The 12,562-nt window shown below is 44.2% G+C and overlaps 2 protein-coding genes across 8 annotated transcripts in view; one reads left to right on the forward strand and one right to left on the reverse strand.

Moving 5' to 3' along the window:
- SLK (STE20 like kinase) overlaps window positions 1-5,099 on the forward strand; it is a 67,809-nt gene extending 62,710 nt beyond the window's left edge. For 3 of the 4 annotated variants that reach the window (XM_508017.7, XM_001137318.6, XM_063781157.1), the window contains one exon: window positions 1,432-5,099. In XM_508017.7, the coding sequence (XP_508017.3) occupies window positions 1,432-1,578 (147 nt within the window). In that variant the 3' untranslated portion in view covers window positions 1,579-5,099. The remainder of the gene's footprint in view (window positions 1-1,431) is intronic. The other variant, XR_010146714.1, reaches the window with a different exon arrangement.
- Window positions 5,100-7,164: 2,065 nt separating this feature from the next.
- The window catches only part of COL17A1 (collagen type XVII alpha 1 chain), a 55,016-nt gene continuing 49,618 nt past the window's right edge, over window positions 7,165-12,562 (reverse strand). For 2 of the 4 annotated variants that reach the window (XR_010146713.1, XR_010146712.1), the window contains 8 exons: window positions 11,379-11,468; window positions 11,168-11,278; window positions 10,527-10,673; window positions 9,144-10,240; window positions 8,812-8,874; window positions 8,578-8,658; window positions 8,087-8,173; window positions 7,165-7,476 (listed from right to left, as the gene is read on the reverse strand). Coding sequence is in view for 2 of the 4 variants with exons in the window: in XM_054660496.2 (XP_054516471.1) it covers window positions 8,118-8,173; window positions 8,578-8,658; window positions 8,812-8,874; window positions 9,144-9,281; window positions 9,851-10,240; window positions 10,527-10,673; window positions 11,168-11,278; window positions 11,379-11,468 (1,076 nt within the window). In the remaining 2 variants the exon portion in view is untranslated. Of the gene's footprint in view, window positions 8,174-8,577; window positions 8,659-8,811; window positions 8,875-9,143; window positions 10,241-10,526; window positions 10,674-11,167; window positions 11,279-11,378; window positions 11,469-12,562 lie in introns of all 4 variants that reach the window. The other 2 variants (XM_054660496.2, XM_054660495.2) reach the window with 2 other exon arrangements.

Below are 12,562 nucleotides of genomic sequence, written 5' to 3' on the forward strand. Positions count from 1 at the left end.
CTACATTCAATCAGGCGCCAATTAATTTGGACTCTTTTTCATAATGTGTCTCCTTTCTTTCTCACTGCTCTCCTGGTGCTTGTTTAAATTGTTCAGGAATTTCCTAATGGGCCTTCTAGTTTCTAGTTCCCTTTCCTTTCTTCCCACTCGCCTGCCATCACCGGAGGATTTATTCTCAAGGACATCTCTTGACACTGTCATACTGATGTTGAGAAATCTTCAGTTCCATCAGAGTAAAATGTAAATTAATGCCTCAGTTTGACTGTGAAGCCTTCATAGTGCCACACCTGAGTCACAGTCACCCTTTCTAGCTTCCTCTCCCACTAGCCACTTTGTTCCCAGTCCAGGTTCCAGCCTTGGGCATAATGGCCACTCCTCATACCAGCTCCTCGGCTTCCTGCCTTTGTGCTGTGTTTCGGCTCTGTTTCTGGCATGCCTTCCCTATGCTCCCTATCAAATTCTTATCTTTCCTTCAGCACTAAGCTCATGTTTCACCTCTTTTGAGAACCCCTCCTATATCCTTCCTTCTTTTCCTGTGCTTTGTACCTCTACAGCACCACTTATCCCTGAATCACTTCTCCACAAAGTCATTGATACCTGTAACAAAATGCCATAAACTGGAGGCTGGGGAGTCTGAGACCAGGGTGCCAACACGGTCACGCTTTGGTGAGGGCCCTCATTTGGGTTACAGACTGCCGACTTCTCACCGTGTCCTCACAGGGCGGAATAACAACTCTCTTTAGCCCCTCATGAAGGCACTCATCCCATTTGGAGGGCTCCACCTCATGACCTCATCCCTTCTCAGAGGTCCCACCTTCTATGCATAGTACCAGCACATTAGGGATTAGGTTTTTATATGGATTTGGGGGGCACAGACATTCACATCACAATGGTGCCTCTTACATTTCTCAAGCACTTATTTTTGCTCTGTATTATGGGGATAAAAATGATTCTGATTTAGGTTGTACCTTTAAACAGCTTATATTATAGTCTAGTGTGAAAGAAAATACAGGCGCATCGTAACTAAAATAACAAGTAGGCAGGGGTAAGTGCCATGTGGGAGAAATACATAATAGTTAATAATAGGTACCATATATTAGAGTGCGTAGTATGTGTAAGTACATCATTATCACATTTATACTTCACATAGCAAATTATCCCTATTTTTACAGCAGAGGAATTGAGGAATTAAATGGTTCTCTAATATAGGGAAGTTAAGTAATGGACCCAAATTGTCCATTTATGTGGCTGAGCTGGACTTGCACATAGGGCTGTACAAAGGTTATGATCTTAAAAAATTGAGCAGGCGTGTCTTCTTGAGGATTATATACAAAGAAAGTGTTTTGGACAAGTAGTTTTATCTTGGCTGTCAGCATAAATTCTATATATAATACCAGCACATAACAATTTCTTTTTCCCTTTCTTTTTAAGACACTGGAAGAAGAGTTTGCCAGGAAACTACAGGAACAGGAAGTATTCTTTAAAATGACTGGGGAGTCTGAATGCCTTAACCCATCAACACAGAGCCGGATTTCCAAATTTTATCCTATTCCCAGCTTGCATTCCACCGGATCATAACAAAGGGAAGCATTCTGTGTGTGGGTTTGGCTCTTTCAGTATGTCATTCTGTTCTCATCTTCTGCCACAGTCTGTCAGATAGCTCATGAAGACAATCACCTGCCTCACCTTCTAGGTGTTTTCCTTTTTTGTTTTTGTTTTTGTTTTGTTTTGTTTTGTTTTTAAGCAAAGATGAAGGGAAAACGAACTAAGACAGATGCTAGGCCATGTTGGCAAAGTAGCATCTTGGTGACTAAGGTGACTTTGTATATTCATCTTAAAAATTATGTTCTTTAGACACTGCTACCTGAAAACTGTTGGAGAAATAATGTTTAAAGTTATTTAAGAAAAACTGTTACATCACTAAGTATTAATAAATTCTTCTTACCTGACGTAACTTCTCGATGCCTAAATTCTGTAGTTGAAGCTCTGCTGCAGAGAGTTGGGATAATTTTCTTTTGGTGGATCAGCTCTCATAAAAAAGCTATGATTTGCTCAAATATGCTGTTGACTCAGTAAATGAATATATTTTTTTCTTTAAATAGGAACAACCTCTTTTAAAAGAGAAAAATTATTTCAGTGATTTGTCAAAACGAATTACCTCTTTAGGCATGAGCTAATAATTGAGGGTGCTAATTTTCTTAAGATAGTGCCTAAAACACTAAATTTCAGTCAAGTCGTAAGTAGGATTTTCTTTTTGATCAACAGGGACAAAAACATCTTTAGAATTAAAAACATGGTTGTTTTGGAATTTTTGCTTCTCTTACCGTTTGATAGAAATTTTCATCCTAAAATACATGTACAAAGTTTGGAAAGATGAAAAAAAGAGGTAGCTTTTAGATTGCAAATTGGAAATGTAAAACTCATGAAATTTAAGCAGTATAGGTTTAGCTATCTGTGTTTATTTTCTAAAATAATACCTGAGCTGGTTAAATGATTTCTCTCCATCTTAGCTAATTCTGTTTAAAACTCTGTCAGAGGCCTGCAGGCTGTGAGTTATATTTATAAATATATCTTCAGAAATTAATCTTAAAAGAGGCATTTGTTCAGAATACTTTTTTAAAAGTTTAAATTAAATATTTAGGCACGTCAGAAATTACTTTTCCTTATTTTGAAATGAGGCTACTTATGTCTTGGTTTTATTTTGTTCCATGTTTAAATCATTCACTTTGATTTGAGTGGGACAAGCCTGAAGCCTTTATCATGTGGTTGCTGGTGTGTGTAATTATTAATGAAATGTTCACTCCTAGTCCCTTATGAGGCTTAGAATTTCAACCACGTGTCAGGTCAGACAGTATTATAAACTGTACTTTGCTGTCTGAGACAGCACATTTGTGAATGATGCTTGCTGCCTGCCATTTTCAACCTATTCTCTCTTAAGAGTGCTAGGTACCAAATTGTGAAAGTTTGTTTTCAGTTATATTACTTTTGAGGCTGGTGAAAAATTTAAATGTAACTTTGTGGGAACACTGATTCATATTTAGAAAATGTAAATGTCTGTAGCACTTTCTTGCAGTTAATTTGAAAACTTTGGATGCTGAACCTTGTTTGTCAGTGATTTAGATGATTTAAAAATGCATGTGTGATTTGAATTTTATAATTGTTTTGACAAGCATAATTTACTTGGACAACTTCATAGGTAGCCTTAACTTCTGGCCAAGTTTGTTTTTTATATAAATATATATACATATATACATATTATGTATGGTTGTAAATTCATACACTTATCACATGAATGTGTTACTGTATACAAAACTCTTAATGCTTTATTCTCAAATGCTGGGTTGAAAAATGTTTTGAAAGCCTTTTAAAATATATATCTTTATAAAGTAATATTCAGGATGATGATAAAAATTGTTTATATTGTTATGATAAAAATGACAGTATAATGTTGCCCAGTGTATTTAATGATTTATTTGAAGAGGGATTGGGAAGGAACGTCTTCATACCACTTTCTCCTTTGAAATTTTCAGTTTATTGACTTTTAAAAAATGAATACCTCAGGCAGTAGACATTTTTTTTCTAGTATCATTTAATTGATACCCTGTGTGCTAAATAGTGTGTGGTGCCTGATTAATTTGGTCTGAATATTTGATTCTTTCTGTTCCTTTCAACTTGACATTCAGATTATTGACTCAAGGAGAGAGGCTCAGAGTGGAATGGTTGGCGCTGTGGGTAAGGTTGGATCTCCCTTAAAACTGCCTTTTGGATTCAGTGTTTGTGCTTGAGTTCGCTTTCAAATATGACCATAATCGTGTGGGTGCAAGACTGTACAGTGATACATATGTAGAGGTAAAGCATTCATTTTAATACTTAAAGTTATATAAATCTTTTCAAAAAGTGTTTTGTTATAAAATACGCTGTTTGTACCCATACCAGCCCACCTCTTCTGAGGCCCTGTATTCAAATAGATGATAGTGATCTATCTTTCCTGCATGAAGTGTAGGTGGCGAGTGGGCGAGGGGCGCAGACTTCTTTGAAATCAAAGGGTACAGTCAAATCTACTGCTGATTTGGTTGTTTTGTTGCTGTGGCAGAATATGCCATGAAACACATACAGACTTCTCCGAACGTGCACCCTCATCAGCCACCTCCTCCCCTCTTTCCCTGAGTGCTGTGAACACAGCAGACCTGCACACTTCTGCAGATCCAGCTCCTACAGCTTGGGGCACTAGGCTGCCTTTCCTAGTCCTGTCAACAACCATACAGTGCGAATTGCTGAATTAGCTGCTATTCTATGTGGAGTCACATTAAGCTTTTTCTTATCTTTTTCTATGGGGAAGCTATAGGGTGGGTAAGGAAAAAATGTTGAATGCTTTTACTTTGCTGAAAATATTAGAACTCTCTTGTGACAGGATACAGCAAATTATAATTAAATATAAATTACCAGAACCAGAGCTACCTCTAAGTCATACTTCCTCAAGCACAAAGCTCTCAGGCATATGAGACCCACCTTAATGAAGGGTCTCTGATTTCTTGAGCATCAGCGAGTTTCAGAAGTGACTATTTTTTTGTACTCTTCTAGTTTCCTTGTAACTATACACTTTTTCCCATTCCACACTGTGCTTAAATGACAAAGACTCTTCTGAGAAGCCAAATTCTGTCCAAGTATTAACTAGAGATATTGTTGATTAAAGAAAATCTAGAACTGAAGTGAAAGAAGAGAGTTCCAGTTCTAATAGTCTTTTGATTAACAATTCTTTTCTGAGAAATGATTTTTATAAGAAATGGGGTGATTCTTTAAATGCTTTTCTTAAGTTGAAGGCACAACAGTTAATGGCTGTATTGTTGCTATTCCGTTGCTGACATGTTTTTGATAAAGCTTTAACATTCCTGCTACTAATTTTGGCGGAGAGTGTTTGCCAGGTTTCAATGTGGGCTGCAGCTTTTTGTGCTCCTTCTCTGGTTTGCAGTGTAATGAGTTCATAAGCTAAATTTTCAGAAAGAATTTTGTTTCAGATTATGCCTCTTATCTACTTGAGAGCAACATGTCTTTTCAATCATGGGATTGACACATGAAAAATAAAGTTATTTCTTAATCAATTTTGGGAAGCAGTCTTTTGTTGAGAATCTTTGAAACTGGAGTGTCCTGCCTGAGAACACTTTGCAGTTGTTGGTCCTAGTTACATTGTAAAACTTGCAGTCCCCGCAGGTCTTCTGACCCTTCCAGAGTTAGTATTCCTAGCTGTCTGTAGTCCACAGCACACACGCAAACACACACACACACTCAAATGTAGTTTTTAGTGATAACTTGCTGGGGGTTGTCTTTCAGAATGCAAACCCCTCCTTTGGGAGGTGCTTAAAATATTTCTATCAGCCTATGTATGTATGTGTATGTTTTTAATTTCTTTTCCTCTTGGGATGGATGATTTTTCTCACCAAGCATTTCACAAATCATATGACCTCACTTCTGCAAAAATAGTCTCTTCGTCATTGATAACGTTCATGCAAGATTCAGTAGACACTAGGCAGCATCACTCGGCACTTGTCCAGCTGGAGGGAGGCATGGAGTGTCATTTTCTAATCTGGGAGCGTTGTGCACTATTGAGCTCATTCTTGACTTAAAAAAAAAAAAAAATGAAACAAAAGAGGCTAACATCCATTGCCATCCAGCTGAGGACATAACCTCATATCTGCCCATCCTCTTTCTAAGTTTTGTCCAGAGAAGGTAGTAAGTTTGGACTTGTACCCTATTTTACTTGAGCATAAAACTTGATGAAGACTTTGGGTATCTTAGGTAGATCTAGTAACAAGGAAAAAACTCCTATGTCTTGATTAATCAAGATAAGGATCACTATTAAAGGGGATATAATACTTGAACCCCTAAAGCTACTTTTTTTAAAAGGGTCAAAACATCTTTTTCCCCCCTTTTTTTGGAAGTTACTTTTAATAAGTGTAAAAGCTACAATTAAAAAGTAAAAAATTCAGCCTTTGGGTAAAACTAATGAATTCTTTTGAAAAAAAATTATTTAAAAGGCACAATTCCTTTATTATACACAATAGTTTTCCTTAGTAAAACTCAAGTTGTTTGAAATCTGGAGGCTGTATGAACTAATTTTTATTTTATTTTTGTTTTATTTTATTTTTTGAGATGGAGTCTTGCCGGCTGGAGTGCAGTGGCACGTTCTGAGCTCACTGCAACCTTCACCTCCCGGGTTCAAGTGATTCTTCAGCCTCAGCCTCCCGAGTAGCTGGGATCACAGGTGCCCGCCACCACGCCGGCTAATTTTTTTGTATTTTTAGTAGAGATGGGGTTTTGCCATGTTGCTCAGGCTGGTCTCGAACTCCTGGGCTTAAGCAATCTGCCCGCCTCGGCCTCCCGAAATTCTGGGATTACAGGCATGAGCCACCGCGCCCAGCCTTATTTTTAAAAAATTCTCATTAATTCATAGCAGGCAATTATCAGGATATAATAAAAGAGGCAAAAAGACCACGTAGAGTGTGTAGTGCTTGACTGGTTGTTGCCGTTAGCGGTTGTTTGATATAGAGGAAACAAGTGGAGTGTTTTTTCTGGGATAATAGGAGATACTCAGCAGAGACCTTATGGAAAATAAAGTCTTTTTAGAAGATTAGTGGTGTAGAAGTAGATGCAATTTAATCCCATTTTTAATTATCCAGCAATTTGAGAGTTACAACTTGTAACAAATTCACAAAGTGGCTAAGTAGAGTCTCTTCTCAATTGGAGTGTCTGATTTTACTGTGCATTTCTTTGGGGCATTTGAGATTTGTACATTTTTCTTTAATAGAAGTTTCTATATTCCATATATTACTTGCCCTACAATCATAACTCCATTGCCCCAGGATAAAGCACTACCTAATTGCAAGTAATCTTCTTGCTCATTTGTTGCATGTTTATTTCAAATAACTTATGCTTGGGGAAAACTTTCATGTGCTTTGTAAAATCCCCAGATTGAGTTTATAGTTGCAGGTATCTAAAGATTTGCCTTTGAAGACCTCAGGGATTGAATGAAATACCAGAAGCTATGCCCCAAAATACAACCACTTTTGTTTTCTTGTGTTTGTAATAAACAGTGTTAGAGTCAGACCCAATTAACCCAGACTATTTTTTAATCTTTCTTTGGTCAGACGAATCACATTAAACATGATATTAAAAAAGAAAAAAAAACTTCTTTAATGGGAAATTTTACAATTGAAATGATGTTTCATCTTATAGACCACAAACAAATGTTTTTAGACATTGAAAAGTGGTTAAAGACCAACTGCGCCCAGTCCCCCCAAGTGCCATTTTCTGAGTGCAGAATGGAGGGTGACGTCTTGAGCTGATGCTGTGTCCCCAGCATCAGGTTTTCTGTTTTCCCTCTTCTCCCTTAATTCCTTCCTTGTCCATTGCCCTCAACCTTCTTTTTCTGTTTGCCCTGGCCTGGTTCAGTATAACATATCCATGAACTCTAGTATGGGCCTATGGACAATCATAGCTACAATCAGACTTTCTAAGCAAATGGGAATGTGATATACATATAACCATTAGAAACCCTGTCATCACCTCCTAGAGGGGAAGTGAATTTCTTAATTTTTTTAGTTGCAAGAGTCACTTCTTAGCCAACTGACTAGAGAATGCAGAATGAACAGGGGAGGAAGGAGCTGATGGCACAGCCTTAGAACAGTAACCAGAACACACCCCCATCAAGTGTCACCTCCAGGAAGGCACCCCACCCCCATCCTCCGTTTTCTGGGCTCATATTTAGGCAAAGCTCTAAGACTCCTGAGCCAACTTTTATGTAACTGGCTTTCCTAGGCTGGGGCTTGAACTAAGTAAAGAAGCCAAGGAGTTCAGATCTAGATAGCAGAGAAGTAAGTCTCATTCTAAAACATTGCAACTACTGTTAGAGTCCACCCCATGAAGCTGTTTCAGATTGTGTATCTTTGACTGAATTCTATAAGTATATATTGTTCAGACTAAAACAAATGTTGCTAGCTAGGTTGGCTGTGCTGTCTCAGTAGGACATTGACAGACTCCAGGTTTCACCCTCTGGAGAGCTTGGACCTAAGTGCCACATGCATTATGAGACCTGGTCCAGGAGCTGTCCTGCCATGGCTAGCTCACGGCTTGACAGCAATACTTCTTCTCCTTCTCCGCCCAGCATAGACTTGGTCACCTGAGAGTTAGAAGATCAGTAGGAAGTTAAAACATATCTTGTGGCCTGTGGGGATCTTGGCTTGGGCAATTATGGCAACCGTGACTACTGCAAAGATGGCTTCAAAGGTGAAATCTTTTGTAAGACTACATTTATTTAACTTGTTTGCCCCCATTTCAACACCAGCTTGGGTCTCCTTTTCCTCCCTGCTTTGACACTCTCCTTTTCTTCCTCACTGTGAATGGGATTGTTATGCAAATTCTGCTTTTGGCAGTGTCTGCCTGGAGTAATTGGCATCTGCCTGGAGTAATTGGCATTTGCCTGAATTTCTCAGGCTTGCTCTGGAACAAATCACCTGCTTCTCTACTGAGCGTCAGCCTTGCAGCCCTCCAGAACATGCAAAACGTGGAGCAGTCAACACTTACCTTTGTCTCCTTTTTCTCCCTTGTGTCCTCGAGGGCCAGGTGGCCCAGGATGACCTGGTGGCCCAGCAGGGCCCCTGTCACCTGGAAGGAACAATGGGGCGTAACTAAGTAATACATGAGTCTGGGGACTGAGGGCGCACAGGTAGCCGGTGTGGCACCAGCACAGGAGCTGCTTTTCAGTACGAGGTGGGTGTTAACACAGGATCCAGGGGCTGGCTCTCTGCCACCACTTACCTTTGGGTCCTGGAGTGCCCATCTCTCCTTTTTGCCCAGGGGGTCCTTGAATGGCTCCATAAGCTGCAAAAGCAAGGAAACACTGGCCTTAGAGTCTTGATCACCTGGAAGCTTGGGACATCAAGTCATTTGTTCAGAGTAACACAGAGAGATAGTGATGGAGTTTGGATGTGTAAGAGGAAACAAAGTTCAGAATTTATAGAATTTGTCTAATTTTGAGCATCTCAAATGTTAATAACTGGAGGTTTCTCATGAGACTGGTGTCTCTGGAGCAGACCTGTGGGAACCTATGCAGTGAGGCAGGTGCTGGGAAAGCAGTTGGATGCCCTTACTTCGGAAGAAGTCCATGAGGTCCGCAGTCACGTTGCTGTAGGCAGAGAAGACCTTGCTGATGCCGGGTGGCCCCTGCGGCCCAGGCCGGCCTGGTGGGCCCTGGACAGTGTAGGCCATCCCTTGCAGTAGGCCCTGACCTGTAAAACACCAGAGCTTGGGCACAGGAAGCAGGGATCGCCCAGTACCCTCTTCAGCAGGAGCACAGTGCCCTCCGAGTGTCAAACTCCCAAAGCAGTTGAACTAGATCAAGCCGCAGCAAGGGTGAAGCCCTCCAACTTCCTTTGTATTCCACTGTGTGACTGGCACAGGTCTCTTCCTGCTGTGGGCCGGCATCAAAAGCTTGTTGACTGCGTAACTGTGCCGTTAAGCTGCGCGGGGAAAGGACTCTTAGCCAACATCCTTCTCTCGGCCCCAGCAGAAAATCCAGCACGGTCATATGACTCATCTGGGACCCAGAACGAGTTAGGTGTTGGGAAAACAAAGTACAAAGCCCCCAGCGTGCTCTGTTCCCCACAGCTCGGGTCCCAGGACTGGGGCTCCTTAAGCTGAGTAGGCTGAGAGCTAGGCTGGGGCTGCCTGTCCCCTCCAGCCCCTGCCTGCTTGATTCTGTCTTCACAGCCTGGGGGGTCCACAAACAAGAAAGCCAGTCTGGAGATGCTCCCACGCTCCTTCCCCCCAGCACCAAGGCCTAAATGTCCCCACTTACGCTGCATGCTCTCTGACACCCTCACAGCCAGCTCATTGTAATCCAGACCTCCAGCAAAGTCAGCTCCCAATAGTCCGCCATTGCCAGCATACATGCCGCCTTCTGCTGCTGCCCCATAGCCTCCGCCTGGGCCGATGTCAGTGCCATAGGGACCCCCGTCTCCTGCAGCTGCACCAAAGGCACCGCCTGCACCCAGGGAGCCTGCACCACCTCCTCCTGTGCTCATGGAAGAGCTGTAGGAGCTGCCCCGCCTGACAGATGAGCTGTGTGAGGAGGAGCTGCTACCCCGACTGTGGGAGGCATCCGTGGACAGGAGGCGGCTGTCCCCAGGGGGTCCCTGCGGCCCAGGAGGGCCTGGGGGGCCAACAATGAAGCTGCGCACATCAGGACCTGCAGGGTGAGAAGCTGCATGAGTGGGAGCTCAGATCTCGGTGGAGAGAAAGACTTGGGAGTTAGGGAGTCTCTCCCAGGGTGTCAATGCCCCTGAGAGACCAGAAGTGAACTTCAGGGTTCTCGTACCCGAGTGGGAGAATTTTGGTGTGGAAGGAAACCGGGCTTACCCCACCAGTGGCTCTCGTGTGGCCTTCCTGTCCCTTTAAGTGCCTCCCTGCCCCACTTACAGGGAAAAGCAAGGCCTGCGGGGTGCCTGGTGGGGCATCACCGTCGGGGCACCTACTTGTGAGGTAGCTGATCAGCTCGCTCCGGAAGCTGTCGCTGTTTTCATCTGCATAGGTTGCCAGGGCTCCTGAGACACCCGGGGGCCCTCGAGGCCCTGGGGGACCAGGAGGTCCTGGAGGGCCTGGGATGAATGACAAGCCGGCAGCTGGGCAGAAGGAAGAGAAAGAAAGGTTGGGGTAGTGCTGCGGAGGAAGCTGAATTCCCAGCCTGTGCTCGGGGCGCTGTGGCCCCACCTGAAAGGAGGGGATGAGGCTGGGCCTCCCGGGTGATGGGAGGAGAGAAAAGCAGGAGGCCAGAGCCTGCTGTTTCCTGACATCATCCAGGAATGGCTGTTCCCGTCAGGCTCTCCCACTCCCAATTCTGAGCCTCATTCAACTCAGCCCTCCAGTCACTGAGAGGTGGAGCCCCAGGTCGGCCCTAATCACACACCGGGCTGCGCCTGGGAAAGCCATCTCTCCCCACCTCTGTCCCTGCCACGGCTGAAGGCCCCTTGCCAGCACATGTGGCACTCTCCAGGGCCCTGCACCCAGCACTGTACAGGCTCCAGGAGCACTTAGACTGCCCTTGCTAAAGCCCGTGGGAGCCCTCAAGGCCCGGCTGCATCCCCTGCCCTCCCCATCCCACTCCACAGTGCCCTACTATGTAAGTAAGACGAGAGGTCCTCCACGCTGATGCTGGACCACACATTGCCTGGGATCCCTGGTGGACCCGGGGGACCTGGGGGTCCAATGATGCCTCTGAATTCAGACCCTGAGACACCAAGGGAGGGCACGGAGTCAGTCCTGGCCTGGGCCAAGGGACTCTGCTTCCTCCCCAACCAGTTGGACAGATGTCCCCTGCTGGGCCTTACCTCGCAGCAAGGAGAGGAGCTCCTCATAGGAGGTTCCCGGCAAGCCAGGGGGCCCCGGGGGACCAGGAAGCCCAATGCTGATCCCAGAACCTAGGGATGTGATGGATTCAGATCAGGCAGGGGGAGGCAGATGGAAACACCTGTCAGAGAGGAGGTCGGACACAGAAGAGGTTTGGACAGAAGTGGGGTCCAAGAAAGAGAAGAGATGGTGGCAGGAAGAGAGGCAGAGAGGAGGAGCCCAAAGGAGCAACGGAGGGGCCCACGGGGCCGGAGAAGCAGGTCCAGTGTGCCTGTGTGCTTCATTCTCTGTGTGTGTGTATGAGTATGTGTGTATGGGAGTGAGTGTGTGTGTGTATGGGAGTGTATGGGAGTGTGCGTATGGGAGTGTGTGTATGGGAGTGTATGGGAGTGTGCGTATGGGAGTGTGTGTGTATGGGAGTGTATGGGAGTGTGCGTGAGTACTGGAGTGTGTATGGGAGCGTGTGTATGGGAGTGTGTGTGTATGAGTGTGTGTGGGAGTGTATGGGAGTGTGAGTACAGGAGTATGGGAGTGTGTTTATGGGAATGCGTGTGTGTATGCATATGAGTGTGTATGGGTGTGTCTGAGTATGGAAGTGTGTGTATGGGAGTGTGTATGGGAGTATGTGTATGGGAGTGTGTATGGGAGTGTGTGTATGGGAGTGTGTGTATATGTGTGTGTATGGGAGTGTGTCTATGGGAGTGTGTATGGGAGTGAGTGTGAGTGGGAGTGCGTGAGTATGGGAGTGTGTGTGTGTGTATGGGAGTGTATGGGTGTGTATATGGGAGTGTATGGGTATGTGTGTATGGGAGTGAGTGTATGAGTGTGAGTATGGGTGTGTGTGTATGGGAGTGTGTATGGGAGTGTGAGTATGGATGTGTATGGGTGTGTGTATGGGAGTGTGTGTGTATGGGAGTGTATGGGGGTGTGTGTATGGGAGTGAGTGTGAGTATGGGTGTGTGGGAGTGAGTGTGTATGGGAGTGTATGGGTGTGTGTGTATGGGAGTGAGTATGGGTGTGTGTATGGGAGTGTGAGTATGGGAGTGTGAGTATGGGTGTGTGTGTATGGGAGTGTGTGTATGGGAGTGTGAGTATGGGTGTGTGTGTGTATGGGAGTGAGTGTGTGTGTATGGGAGTGTATGGGTGTGTGTGTGTATGGGAGTGT

The sequence above is a fragment of the Pan troglodytes genome, chromosome 8 (genome assembly GCF_028858775.2).
Source record: "Pan troglodytes isolate AG18354 chromosome 8, NHGRI_mPanTro3-v2.0_pri, whole genome shotgun sequence".
In the NCBI taxonomy this organism is placed as follows: Eukaryota; Metazoa; Chordata; class Mammalia; order Primates; family Hominidae; genus Pan; species Pan troglodytes.